The 13887-nt window shown below is 34.9% G+C and overlaps 4 protein-coding genes and 1 long non-coding RNA gene across 5 annotated transcripts in view; 1 reads left to right on the top strand and 4 right to left on the bottom strand.

Annotated features, from left to right (window-relative positions):
- Positions 1-13887, bottom strand: part of LOC136802791 (uncharacterized) — a 28455-nt gene that overhangs the window by 12728 nt on the left and 1840 nt on the right. The window lies entirely within an intron of this gene.
- Positions 567-1504, bottom strand: LOC136802782 (uncharacterized). The gene is made up of 2 exons (XM_067059547.1): positions 1421-1504; positions 567-1286 (listed from the first exon to the last, which is right to left on the bottom strand). Exons 1-2 carry the CDS (start codon positions 1452-1454, stop codon positions 799-801), a joined length of 522 nt encoding a protein of 173 aa, XP_066915648.1. The 5' UTR covers positions 1455-1504; the 3' UTR covers positions 567-798.
- LOC136802658 (uncharacterized) lies at positions 4468-5367 on the top strand. Its single transcript, XM_067059420.1, has 2 exons — positions 4468-4559; positions 4707-5367. Exons 1-2 carry the CDS (start codon positions 4526-4528, stop codon positions 5192-5194), a joined length of 522 nt encoding a protein of 173 aa, XP_066915521.1. The 5' UTR covers positions 4468-4525; the 3' UTR covers positions 5195-5367.
- LOC136802647 (epidermal growth factor receptor substrate 15-like) lies at positions 7138-9606 on the bottom strand. Its single transcript, XM_067059413.1, has 4 exons — positions 9117-9606; positions 8284-8831; positions 7673-7730; positions 7138-7398 (listed from the first exon to the last, which is right to left on the bottom strand). Exons 1-4 carry the CDS (start codon positions 9184-9186, stop codon positions 7190-7192), a joined length of 885 nt encoding a protein of 294 aa, XP_066915514.1. The 5' UTR covers positions 9187-9606; the 3' UTR covers positions 7138-7189.
- Positions 11405-12280, bottom strand: LOC136802641 (uncharacterized). Its single transcript, XM_067059399.1, has 2 exons — positions 12188-12280; positions 11405-12039 (listed from the first exon to the last, which is right to left on the bottom strand). Exons 1-2 carry the CDS (start codon positions 12219-12221, stop codon positions 11552-11554), a joined length of 522 nt encoding a protein of 173 aa, XP_066915500.1. The 5' UTR covers positions 12222-12280; the 3' UTR covers positions 11405-11551.

Genomic DNA, 13887 nt, shown 5'->3' with positions numbered 1-13887 from the left:
GTTACTGTCATCAAAATGTTTTTTTTTATTGTTAAGTAATGACAAAGACAAAAGAGGATGAGTTCAAAATACAATTTTGTGAATACACACATAAAGCTTTCTACTAATAGTTGCGTTTCACCCTGTGTATTTATAGTTTGTATAGTGGTCAAAGCAGTTTTTTTCTGTGAGACGGAAAATTTCTTGATAGAGATAATTTGGTATACAGTGACACCGCAGGCCCCACCCCGAGGGCCAGATAAATTTCAGATTTTTTACCCTCTAAAAGAACTGAAATTTGTTAATCAAAACAACTCAAAATGTTCTTAAAATGCCTATCATACAGCTCGAAAATTTATATCTATCTAAAAAAGTAAAATCAGCCATAAACACAGTTTTAATACGAGATATCTTTCTGATGGAATTATTCTAGAGAATAAAATCACTATTTCTTGCTAAAAATAACAATTTCTAACTGAGACGGAAAACTTTGACAAAAATTTCTGTGAGACGGAAATCCGTTTGAGACGGAAGAACTTTGATCCATGAACTTTAAGTAATACAATTGAAGAAAAGTAATCTGGCAGTTAATGTATGGAAAATTAGTTTTATTTTGAAAATTTAAATTCCGGGTAAAAATTTTTACATTAAAGAACTATAAATTACAAAATATAAAGAAGGTCTGAAAAGAGGTAGGATAGAGAGAAGGAGAGAAAAGGATTGAGAGAGATTTGAGAATGATGAAAAATTGTACTGAAGGAAAGAGAAGACTGAAGGTTGAAGAATTTTTTCGCTTTTAATTAAAAAATGAAAAATAATTTAGTGTTTTGGTGGGGATTCTGGTTCGGTCTTGTATTTTCCTTGGTACAAACAGGCGTTCCATTTCTCGTTGAATTGTAATCCTTTTGGGCAAGCGATACATCCGACAGTTTGTCCGTGGAAGCAAGCGACGTATTGGTGGGGGTTGTGATCGTCTTCAATGTTTCCACTGAAGTGTGGTCCACGGGCTGGGCATTTGTCTGGGCATTCGAAGGTGGTTGCTGGTTCCCATGGTTGTGTGGTGACACATTCGTCTTTTCGGTTGTACAAACATTGGTTGCATGGTTCACTGAATTCCAAAGACAGTGGCCAGCAGGCTTGACAGTAAGCTAATCCGTTGGAGCATTGGAGGAAGTAGTGTGGGTTGTATCGGCTGTAGTAGTAGTATTCGTAGTTTCCGTCAGCTCTTCCTTTGCAGAGGGAATCTGGGCATGGGACAGCTGGTGGTGTGGTACCAGTTTGGGTTCCAACCTCAAGGGCGGCGGCAACTGAAAATAAAGTAAAAAATCCATTACAATATGAAACTTTTTAAACAACTATTCCCTTCAGAATAAAAATTGTAAATTAAAACCAATAGAGAAAAACAAAAAGAAAAACTTAAATGAAAGAAAAGTTCACTTACCAGCCAAGAAAGCAGCTAAAATGAGGACCTTCATTTTTCAATTTTTTTTAAGTTGTCTTAGACTTTTCGATCTGAGATGGTTTGATCAATCCAACGATGGTTATTTATACGAAAATCGTCACAAAGTATTATAAAACATTTAATTTCTTTACATCCTTTGAAAATCTTAAAGAATCTTTTGTTCCTTATTGTAATTAACTGGATGTATGAGATTTGGGGGTAATTAGCTTTAATTTATTTTGTTTGTCAATCAACAACAAACTAATGTACGGGTTATATAATCGCTGCCTGAGAATATTTTCTCGGATGAAAAAATGATTGTACACAACGATTGTTGTTGTATTTTTGGATCTCTAATTTAATGAGGAAGATTTTGATTTAGTAGTATGATTTATAAAAAACTAAAAGTAATGTTATTGAGATGCAGATCCGGTAAAAACTTTCAGTTGACAACTTAAAATGAAAAAATAAACAATGGTTTACAATATGTGCGTGAAAATGAAATCTTTTAGAAATTTACCGTAAGGGAAGAAATTTTTGCGAACAAAATTTTTTTAAACAGATCCACGAAATTAAATTCCACAAAACACGAATATTCTCAAGATCTTCAAGTTTGGTCTTCTAAGTTTAAAATAGGTAATACTTTAAACAAAGAATTCTCTCAACCGCAATATTAAATCCCGTGAAACTTCTGAATTTTGAATCGCTAAATCAAATTCCGCAAATATTTCTTCCCGGGAAAATTACTTCCCTTAAGATAAGATGTATTTTTCCATAGGGAGCGATAGACAGGTCTACCTCTTCTAGAACTTTGGTGTACATTGACCATGACCAAGGGGCTTCTTTATACAAGTTCCTATCTTAGACTGTATCCATTAAGTTGTGAAAAACCTGTTCTACAAAACTTATGCTTGAGTCCCTAAAAAAGGATAGGAATTTTGATACATCCATGTTAACCAGCACCTGTCACTTCCTAGTAACTACCCTCTTTTAATTGACAAACAAACAAATCAAACAGTTCCTTAATATATGTGATTAAACGGGATGGAAGCAATTTATTGTGTAACATCCTAAGCTAAGAAGTTTGAAGCTTTTTTTATTAGAACAGACTATATATAAGAACATAAGACTTCAATGGCCGCAATAATAAGAACAAGTTAGGAAGACTTTAAGTCCCACTTGCATGGAACCGTGGACTCAAAAAAAAGTGCTCAACTTTTTAGGAAATCGTACAAAATTACTCACAAAATGATGCAAATAAGAACATTTTTAGGTTCAAAACGCAAAAAGTTAAGAAATCTGAAGGCTTGAGAAGTGTTGGATGTTTTCATAAAAAAAGTTAATTAACATTAATAGTATCATCAGATGCATTGTGGGTAGATCGACCACATAGCAATTATTCAATTGCCAAGATAATACCATACGCAATTTTAATCATGTATGCGGTTACAGAAATCGTAACTGTGAATTTAGAATCCATTGAGGGTCATTGAGATTGAATTTACAGCTTGGATAAACTGGGGTTCTTTATGCGTCAAAAGTGTATTAGCGTATGTTCTTTTTGGACATGACAAAAGTTACAGTCTTTTAATATTGTAAGGTTATGGAGTCGATGGGCGAAAACAAAAATTAATGCAAAGGGGTAATGAGTTTTTGGAATTTATCTATGTGCTAGGTCCATAAATCTTTGACATTGAGATTGAATTTACAGCTTGGATAAACCGTGCAAAAACTTTTAGAGAAAAAGTTTTTATTGAAATTTCTATAAGAAAAACTTGACAGAGAATCGTCCCCTGTTGAGGAAAATACACTTAAATTTAATCCCAACAAAAGAAGCGACAATAATTGAGCTATATTTCTCCCCATTGAAGGGAGTAAAATAATTTTTAAACTACCCGACTGGATTTCTGAGCTGTAAACAATGGGCTTTTCTAAAAGAAAAATTGAATAGCTATCGGGGTTTGGAGATGATCAATTTATGGACAATCAGACAGGTGAAGATTGATTCAAAAACAACCGTACACGCGGCCTAAAAAATCGCCTTTTGAAATCTTACAGTGCAGAGAAAATTTAGCAAAAGTTGAATAAATTTGGGCAAAAAATCTACCCTTACGGTCCATTTTCTTGAATATTTTTAACCATTTTCAGGCAAAATATTGTCACGTTTTCCATAAAGTGCAATGCTTCTAATCTTTAATCTTGAGTCCGATGGTCAAAATATTAAGAACAAGTTAAGAACATTTTTTGGCTTAAAACTCAAAAAGTTATTAAGGCTTCAAAAATTTTGAAAAAAAATGTGAAAGCCTACTTTTCTCCCACATAAGAAAGGCACTGTCCCGCTACGTCACCTAAAGATTTTACAATGAAAACGGGGACTAATTACTGTTACCAACCTTTATATATCCTGGACCAAGTTTCACAATCCCGGTCAAGCAAAATCTTTGATCGTACCCTAATGGCGGCACTACTCAATAGCGGTGTAAATGCATCGAGAGCGCTACATCTACTTTCCATCGAAAACTTTTGATGATGTAGTGCCGGTAGACGTTAGTTTTAAATACTGCAATGGCTTCTTTACGGAAGAATTCGATCAAAGATGGCGGATATAGCTTGGTCCAGGGATACATAAAGGTCAGTGACTGTTACAGAATAACGTATAGATCTATTTTTGCACGCAATTAAGCATCAAAATTTAAGATCATTTAAATTGCTTTTAAACTTAATCATTATTTAACTCGCAACGATTATACATTTTAGGGCACGCCCATTGGGTTATACAACTAGATTAAAAAACCGTCAAAAATTAGACGAGATAGCTATTGAGAAAAATGAATTTTAATCAAAAGTAAACTTCAAGTTGAATTGTGATAGAAAACTTAATGGCATATATTCTGGTCGAATTGGTTTGTTTTGACAAAGTTACTTCCCGTTAAAAGAAAAACTTGGTTACATAAGATCTGATCGAAAATGGTAACAAACTAATTGGCTATTCAGACAAACAATGAATGGCTAATTAACTTCAGTTTGGTATAAAAGGTGGAAGTTTCGTGGAGACAAATCATTCAAACTTGCAGGATCAAGAATTGAAACACAGGATCAATCATCATGAAGATCATCATTTTCACCGCTTTCTTGGCTGGTAAGTAATCTTCACTGATTTCATAACTCTCAGAACTTCTTAAAATAGCTGAATCGTTTTTTATCTCTTAGGTTTATCTTTTTTCGTTCGTTGGTTTAAACTACTTTCAATTACCATTAGAGTAAACATTTTATTTTATATTTTCAGTTGCCGCCGCCCTTGAGGTTGGAACCCAAACTGGTACCACACCACCAGCTGTCCCATGCCCAGACTCCCTCTGCAAAGGAAGAGCTGACGGAAACTACGAATACTACTACTACAGCCGATACAACCCACACTACTTCCTCCAATGCTCCAACGGATTAGCTTACTGTCAAGCCTGCTGGCCATTGTCTTTGGAATTCAGCGAGCCATGCAACCAATGTTTGTACAACCGAAAAGACGAATGTGTCACCACACAACCATGGGAACCAGCAACCACCTTCGAATGCCCAGACAAATGCCCAGCCCGTGGACCACACTTCAGCGGAAACATTGAAGACGATCACAACCCCCATCAATACGTCGCTTGCTTCCATGGACAAACTGTCGGATGTATCGCTTGCCCAAAAGGATTACAATTCAACGAGAAATGGAACGCCTGTTTGTACCAAGGGAAATACAAAACCGAACCAGAATCCCCACCAAAACACTAAATGAAATTCAAATGAACTTTTAACAAGCCAACCTTTTCCAACCTTCCAACATCCCACCGTTCCCTCAACAAAAATTGACAATATCTTTAATTTATTACATTAATTAACATTGTAAAATGGATTTTTTTAACAAAACCCAAATGAAAAACGAAAGATTTTCACACTAATGCATACATCAGTTTTCTCATTATTAATATAGCTCAAATATTCTGTAAAGGAAGAGTAGAAAATACTCATTTGTTCGAAATTTTAAACGAGCAGATTCGGCTAAAATTAGATACACCTTCCTTCTTTGCTTGATACTTTCACTTACATATGTTCTTCATAAAAGCAAACTCCATAAGAGCATAAGGTTTCGATAGCGAAAATGTTAAGAACAAGTTAAGAACACTTTAAGGCTTTTGAGGGCTCTAAAAACATCCAATTTTTGAAGAAAATGGACAAAATTACTTCACAGAACATGTTTTGGCCTAAAACTCAAAATGTTAAGAAATGTCTTTCAAAGTTTTGAAGCAAGAGTGGAGTAGAGTTTGGTGCTAGCAGTGAGTTAATTATAATTAGGCTATTTCATTGTCAAAGGTTTTGACGTCACTTTTTCGAATGCCGTTAGAGAATTTTGAATTGGTTTTGAGGTACATATGTATGTTTAGAAATTTGATCAACATTTAAAAAACGGCCATTTTCGGAACTTGCTGTTTTACACTGTAATCGGTTTAGTTAGCGTTACTCCTCAGCTTGCGAAGTCTACAAAGGATATAATTACTTAAAGAAGAAAAAAAGAAAAAAGAAATAGACGAATACTTTGAACAAAGATTAGAATAACGGTCCCCCAAAACGCCAAGTATTATTGATGAATTTACCGTTATATCATCGAGTGATATTTTTCGTCACTTTTTACTGACGAATTTCCTACCAATAAGATAATGGTGGGATAAAAGAGAAAGGATATTGCAGGCTAAATACCTCTAACCCATTGAGTTCAAAGCCCGAAGGGCTAGAGTAGAATCTCTAACCTTTCCCAGGCAAGTAAAAGTGAAGCCATTTATTTCCCATCCAGAACGCGCCTAGAACGCGTCGTAATCATGGAAGATTTATCTAGCGAATCTAGCAAAAAATTCTACGTTTAGCTTTTGTGTAAACCATGCGCGGGCGTTCTGGATGGGAAATAAGTGGCTTCATTTCCCATCCAGGAGTCTCGAGTCTAGCCCTTCAGACTTGAAAGTCAATGCTCTAACCATCAATACTAGGTGATTATCCAGTTAAGTGTAGATGGGAAGTAAGTTTGAACATGATAAAAGTTTCCTTGTAAATGAATAATTTATTCTGTTTGCTAAACTAAACGAAAGTACACACCGTTGTATATTGATTTTTAGATAACAATTACAATTATTTAAAAAACTACCCCATATAAGAAAAGTAAAGATAGAGCCATATTAAATTGAAAAATCAAATTTTAAACTAAATAATATTGTGTCGTAAGGTGGAGAAGTCATATTCTGAGGAAATCTAGTTGCCTTCCCCTCCAATCAATTGCCTGGTTAATTTTCACATCGCCTTCTCACAGACCCGGTGGGATTCTTTTAGCCAGTAGGGGACTGAAACTCGATGGGGATTGATATTCTTTTGTTTTTTTATGGCTCGGGAATTTGAGTCCCATTATATTGTGATCAATTTTTCCATGGTGAAGGGAGTCCCATCGGGTCTGTATACACGTTTTTTTTTTATAAGAACGTCAACAATTTTCGAAGCCTTCGGATGTTCTTAGTTTTTTGGATTTGAAGCCTAAAAATGTTCTTAAAATGTTCTTATTTTCAGCATTTTTTGAGCATTTTGATGTAATTTCTTAAGAAAATGCATGTTTTTAAGTCTCCAAAGCCTTAGAATGTTCTTAGAATGTTCTTAAATTTTTGGGCCTCGAAGCCTTATGTTCTTATATAGTTTGTTCTTATAAAAAAAAAAACGTGTAAATCGGGTGTATTTTTTACAATCAGACAATTATTTGAAATGACAACTCTGGTATTTTCGGTATCCTACATAGCCTCCCCCTTTTTGAAGACATGAGCATTGTCGATCCAAGTTGAACATTGCACCAGTAATGGAAGAATCTGTTGTTGAAGCCTTGATACACAACACCAAACAATCTTGATATTGTCCATGTCCAATATGCTTGAATCTGGCGTAAGCACCAACAACCCAACGACAGCCTATTATCGCCAAAGTGAAGTTAGAAACTCGTGACTTTTAAAAACCTTTAAAAACCTATCTTTTTATATTTATTGGAGGTCAAATAACCCTGCTTTCCATACATAGTTAAAGTATTTTAAAATAATAGCCATGGAAACCAAAAACTACAGTATTATAGCAACGCGGGAACGGAGGTTGCTATAGTGGTAGAGTGTGGCATTGTCAAAGTCAAATGGTATTCCACATTCGCCCAAATATTTCAAAGGTTGAGAAAGTCCAAAACATGAGACTTACTTTTAATGTAATTGGTGTAAGGCGGTGTATGGATGTAGTAAACACCGTTTGATTGTTGCTACAAGATATAATTACAAAATTCATGAATTATGCAGTAACGGTGTAATAGTATCATTTATCCTAGATGAGGCATCTTTTGATATCCCTGTGCCACACACCCGATGGAACCCTCTACCCCCTGAAATAATTCCTTTCCCAGGGAAATACCCTAAAATTTCAGCCTCCACTGGAAAATTAACTATTTTTTCAACTCAGTTTGAAATTCAATGTAAAAAAAAATTGCACTCTAAAAACCATCCCCACTGGATTTTTTGATCTGGGAACAATAGAATTTCTATTCTCATTGGGATTTTGATAGAAATTTTCATCCTCTCGGTTAAAACAGTTAAAGTTCTACCGGAGCTGTGAGACAGTGGTGTCTTTTGCTTTGAACTGTATAATGGCGGGGAACTAATTTTTGGAACTAATAACCCAAAATATGTTATCATGATTTCAGCTGAGAAAAAGAAAAAGAATGGATCGCCGAATTTGCTAAGATTTTATTCCGCTGAAATCTCAATCTCAAAATTTCAAAATTCAGATCTTAAAAAATATGTCATGAAGTGTCTTACCAAAATATATTGCAAGAAATCATTAGCTTTAGTTGCCATCGTTTCAACACTTGTCAATCTTGATTTCAGTGCAGTGATCCCTTGACCATTCTTGGTGACCTGGCCTTTCAAATGAGCGATATCTTGCTTATTCTTTTGCATTTCACCTTTCATTGTAGCAATTTCCTGTTGGTTCTTTGACATCTGACTTTTGATTTGAGCAATTGTTTGGCCATCCTTTGTTTGTTTAGCTTGAATTTTGGCTCTTTCTTGGCCTTCACTGGCTATATCACTTTTGATTTGTGCGATTTGTTGAGTTTTGGTGGATAATTCGGCTTTGATTTTAGTGATTTCATTACTGTTGTCTGCAGTCTGTTTTTTGATCCTTTTTATTTGCTGGTCCTGGATATATTGGTCGTTAGTAAGTTTGGAAATCAAGCCAGAATTTTCCTTTTCGATTTGAGAAATTGCTACTGACGTGGAAACGAGTTGATTTTCAATTGAAATGATTTTTTGAGTTTTGTTTTTCATTTGATTTTGAAGGAGTTTAACATCTTCTTCGATACACCCTAATAATGGATAGACAAAGCGGCTGTGTTAAATAAACTCCAGTCCGTAGAATTCAAAGCCGAAATGGAATTTTGCCTTTTGGAAAAATATCTTTGTTCCACAGAAAAAATAGGTAAAAAAATCAGCCAAAAAGTGAAAAATGTTCTTTGATTTTGTCCCCCACAAGTTTTTTTTCATCCACATTGGAAATGGCTTTAGCTTATTTTTATCTTCAATCTTACTAAAAAATTGTCAACGGGTCACCGTGACAGGGGGGAAAACTTGGTTGAAAAACACTTCCTTACCTTGAATTATACCAAAAATGTTTGCATTTGTGATGAAGAACAACCAGCAAAATCCATGGATGAATCGCATACTTGATATCTGGTTCAGACTTCTTTAGTTACAAATTTGTAGTCTTTTGTTCCAACTATTGTTAGTGGATACCTTTCAGTGCCTTCGTATCCTTGAATCTGAATGAAGCTCACTCCCGAACTCGACCATTTTATATGACTTTATAAGGTATAGGTATTACCTAATCTTTTATGCATTATCCAATCAAAATTCAACAAATTGTCTTTACAGCTTTTGAAAATCTCTCAAGTGAAAAGCAGCTTGGATATTTTCAGTTTCCAAGAAAATATAGAAAGAGGAAGCCTAGACAATGTTATCGTCCGTTACAGTGATAGTAAAGGCGCGAAAATATGGCGTTATGGCGGTATACGGGAAAAAATCAGCCGGAGAGTTTCGAAGAAGACTGGCAACTCTACCGACTGTAAACTCTTTTCGGCAAAAAAAAACCGTCTGCAAATTTTCTTCGGCGTTGGGCTTTTTTCTAAGATAATGATTCGTCTTAGACTATAACATAGTCTAGAGGAAGCCTAGCTTTTTAATTTGAGAAACATTTTTATGAATTCGTTCAGCCAATTTGTAGAAACACGAAAATTGACTTGACATTTTTTAGGACAATTTAATTCAATAATTTTCTTCACGTTTGGACGGCAACTTCAGTTAATCCAATAAATTCACATGATAAGATAATCTTTATGCGAATTTCAAATTTTAGAAGTAGGAAACTTAACGGTCTAAATATTATTTTTGAAGTAAAAACCATCACTTTATCTGCATGCTTTAATATTTCTACAGCTTGGCTTCTAGGAAGAAAGAATAAGCTATTTGACTTTTTGGAAAAAATTACATTAATTTTGCGCCCTAAAGAGAACGGGATTGTACAATCATGGAATCATGAAAAAAAGTAAATCCCCACGAAATCTTACACACAAACGATTTGGAAGCGCTCTTATTCAGGATGGAAGGGTGTAGAGTTTTACATTGTTTTACCGTTTTAACGCTAGAATTAAGACTTAGAACGCAAGCTCGGTCGTTACTCGGACAATGTTTCTCAGTACAGCCCTCACTAACCGGTCATTATTGTATTAGTAATGCACTTTAGTATTTTCGAATAGTCCTTTTCAGAAATTGTACAACGAAAAAGTGCAGCGACTGCCTCGTTTTAAAACCATTACCAAGGTGATTAAATGCATTGAGTCTCCAAATATTAAATTTATAAATGGAGTAAACTTCTTAAGGCTTGGGGACACGAGAAGTTTTTTTCGCGTTGGTGCAATGCAACATGATCCATCCCACCAACACAAGAAAAAAGTGCGTGTCTCATGGTTTCTTTTTTTGTTTCTTGAGACAAGAAATGAGGAAAATACGAAAGACATGCTGATTTTGTCCCTGGGACAATGGAGCAAAATTGATTCAAATCGATAAAGAATCCACACACACCCCTCTAAAAATGTTCGGATTTTAACGTACCTCGTAAAATTTTACAATAAAAAAGTAACCCTGCCAGAATGTTTTCCTTCCTCTTCAGGAATACTTATTTGAAGATGAAATGCCCAAAAAAGCTAAAATCATTGCTCGCTTAAATATTTCAATCCAATTTATTATCTATGCCCGTTCTTTCTTATATTGCAATTTCCAAGTTCTTTGCCTGGGACTGTCTATTCTCTCATTCTTAGTTCTAATTCGAGGTTTTTCGATGGCGATGAGGAATTATTGGGAAACTACAATGTCTAAAGAACTACAGATTGCACTAATAAACGATAAAACTCAAAACTTATTTTTTCGTATTTCTAGTTGGACTGATAATTCAGTATGGTTAAGCCAATTTTTCAGTTTAATTGTGGAGCTTGAAATGTATTTGTGACATGAGCCTTATTAAATTTGCATCAAGATTCGAGGATGAAATTATAGCCGTTTTTTCTCTCTGCTGCAGCAGACTAAAATTATTTTCCAAAGTTGAAATATTTGATTTCGAAAGATCTAAAAATGAGTCTTTGCAAAGTCTTCACGTCGGCATCACATTGTTTTAAAGCAGAATTTTGAAACTTCAAAATTAGCTATTCTAAAGTTTTGACATGATTTTGTCGAAGAATTTGGAGATTCTTCAGGCCCATAATGATAGAAGGTATCTGCAGATTAAATTACAAAAAATACATAGTAAATCCCTTTGTAAAATTTATGAAAGTCCACATCGGCTCTATAACCTTAAGGTTCCAAAAAAGAAAATTTTAAATAATATGTATTAAGTGTATTGTGAAAATCTTTCGTTTTTTATGGGTGTGGTAACTAGTTAAAAATTGGATTTACAATGGTAATAAATAATGGTAGTTAATATTTTGAGGGTTGAGGGGGTATGTGGCGTTACTTGAGTGTCCAGGTTCGGTTTGACTTAGTGTTTTGGTGGGGATTCTGGTTCGGTCTTGTATTTTCCTTGGTACAAACAGGCGTTCCATTTCTCGTTGAATTGTAATCCTCTTGGGCAAGCGATACATCCGACAGTTTGTCCGTGGAAACAAGCGACGTATTGATGGGGGTTGTGATCGTCTTCAATGTTTCCACTGAAGTGTGGTCCACGGGCTGGGCATTTGTCTGGACATTCGAAGGTGGTTGCTGGTTCCCATGGTTGTGTGGTGACACATTCGTCTTTTCGGTTGTACAAACATTGGTTGCATGGTTCACTGAATTCCAAGGACAATGGCCAGCAGGCTTGACAGTAAGCTAATCCGTTAGAGCATTGGAGGAAGTAGTGTGGGTTGTATCGGCTGTAGTAGTAGTATTCGTAGTTTCCGTCAGCTCTTCCTTTGCAGAGAGAGTCTGGGCATGGGACAGCTGGTGGTGTGGTACCAGTTTGGGTTCCAACCTCAAGGGCGGCAGCAACTGAAGAAAATAATAGAAAATGTTTCGCTTATTATTGGTAATTGAAAATAATTTAAACTAACAAAAGAAAAAGATTGACTTAAAGAGGAATATTTCAGCAAATTATGTGAGTTATGAAATTGTTGAGAAATCAGTGAAGAATTCTTACCAGCCAAGAAAGCGGTGAAAATGATGATCTTCATGATGATTGATCCTGTGTTTCAATTCTTGATCCTGCAAGTTTGAATGATTTCTTTCCACAAAAATTCCACCTTTTATACCAAACTGAAGTTAATTAGCCATTCATTGTTTGTCTGATTAGCCAATTAGTTTGTTACCATTTTCAATCTGATGTCTTATGTAACCAAGTTTTTCGATTAACGGGAAGTAACTTTTCAAAACAAAGCAATTTCACCAGGTTGTTTCCCATCACTTTTTAATAAAGCAAACCACTCAATATGTTAAATTCTTCATTCATTAGAATATTATTAGAACAATCACCCGAAATTGTAAGAAAAGGTAAGAAGATCGGATGAATCCGAAGAGGAATAACCTTCCATTCTGAAATGAAATTTCCAAACGAGTTAAAGGTTTTATTTTTACATAAGTGGTCCCGTTTCATATCAGACACATATTTCATATCAGGACAGTGTCTACCTATTGTTATATTATGCTGAATATAAGCAAAGAATGCTTTTCCTTTCCTCTTTCTGACCAATCATGCTCCACATCCCTGTCAATCCAATGTGAAAAAGCTTGTGAATTAAAATAGATGAGTAAGCAAACGATATCACAAAACCTTTAAGGGCAAATTTAAAAAATATAAGGCAGCTTCTTTTTCCACTGAAAATTTCTATTCTGAGAACGAAATAAAAGTTTACAGATGAGAGTAATCGGGCTAAAGTATGTTTTGCGAAGACGCCCTCCCAGCTGGCACACAACGTTGTTTTAACGTTCATCTAACGTTATATGGACGTTGTGAACGTTAAATAAACGTTGAAACAACGTTGTGTGCCAGCTGGGCTGTAGCTTCTAATACCAATAGGTTTCAAGGTAAAGAATGAGCTTATGAATCTTTAACCTTCTTTTTCATTACCAAAAATTATTCAGAGAGGCATCAAGTCCTTGGTAAAAGACCTGTGAGCCCCAAACCTTAAGCCCTTTTAGCCAGATCCTTAACCTACGCTCGTATGTCGCTTCAGTCGCAAGATTTTCTCTGCATATCTAAGAACAGCTACTATTTCTTATAAGAACAATGTAATTTCCTTCTTGATTAAAATTCCTTTTTCATTATTTCCCATAAATGATTTTGCATTTATTAAAGCGGGTTGTATAACAATTTGTGGGTGGGTGTGGTTAAACCTTTAATCACTCAAATCCCGTTTCAAAAACATTTTAAACTTTCTTTTTTCCAATGACTTAAATCCAATCAGAAGATTTTGAACAAATAAAGATGCATTTGTTAAATTTAGCCGGCTATAAAATTTAACCGCATTAAAATTGCATGTTATAAATGAATGGTTTGGATGGATTATCGGACAAAGTAGATTTTTGATTGTAAAGATTGTAAAATTTTACAACATTGAATTTCTATTAAAGCTTTGGCTGAAAGAAACAAATCTTTATCATTAATGATAATATCTACCTATCCTTAGATAAAAATCAACCCGTAAATCGACGCGTTTGAGCAGGTATAATGTTTTGCTGGAATGTTGTTATTTATTTATTTCTGCAGGAATTCATCAGTGTATAATTTATAGACCGAAATTACGGAGTAGATTTAGCTCCCGGTGGTACTTAAAGCGATAGAGTTAAGGAGTGCTTTTGTGAAAAATACCCTTTCATTGAAGAAGCGATAAAGTAACGTAA

This window comes from Clytia hemisphaerica, unplaced genomic scaffold (genome assembly GCF_902728285.1).
Source record: "Clytia hemisphaerica strain Z4C2 unplaced genomic scaffold, Clytia hemisphaerica genome assembly, whole genome shotgun sequence".
Lineage (NCBI taxonomy): Eukaryota > Metazoa > Cnidaria > Hydrozoa > Leptothecata > Clytiidae > Clytia > Clytia hemisphaerica.
Note: the sequence above shows the minus strand (reverse complement) of the source record. Positions and strands in the feature narration are given on the sequence as shown.

Excerpts from the sequence above, each read along its gene's own strand:
- LOC136802782 (XM_067059547.1), bottom strand. The coding sequence starts at position 1,454 with ATGAAGGTCCTCATTTTAGCTGCTTTCTTGGCTG. Across the intron at positions 1,287-1,420 it reads TTTAGCTGCTTTCTTGGCTG|TTGCCGCCGCCCTTGAGGTT; the intron begins GTAAGTGAACTT and ends CTTTATTTTCAG.
- LOC136802647 (XM_067059413.1), bottom strand. The coding sequence starts at position 9,186 with ATGCGATTCATCCATGGATTTTGCTGGTTGTTCTTCATCACAAATGCA. Across the intron at positions 7,731-8,283 it reads ATTTCTTGCAATATATTTTG|CAACAATCAAACGGTGTTTA; the intron begins GTAAGACACTTC and ends TATATCTTGTAG. Across the intron at positions 7,399-7,672 it reads TTACACCAATTACATTAAAA|GCTGTCGTTGGGTTGTTGGT; the intron begins GTAAGTCTCATG and ends TGGCGATAATAG.
- LOC136802641 (XM_067059399.1), bottom strand. The coding sequence starts at position 12,221 with ATGAAGATCATCATTTTCACCGCTTTCTTGGCTG. Across the intron at positions 12,040-12,187 it reads TTTCACCGCTTTCTTGGCTG|TTGCTGCCGCCCTTGAGGTT; the intron begins GTAAGAATTCTT and ends TATTTTCTTCAG.
- LOC136802658 (XM_067059420.1), top strand. The coding sequence starts at position 4,526 with ATGAAGATCATCATTTTCACCGCTTTCTTGGCTG. Across the intron at positions 4,560-4,706 it reads TTTCACCGCTTTCTTGGCTG|TTGCCGCCGCCCTTGAGGTT; the intron begins GTAAGTAATCTT and ends TTATATTTTCAG.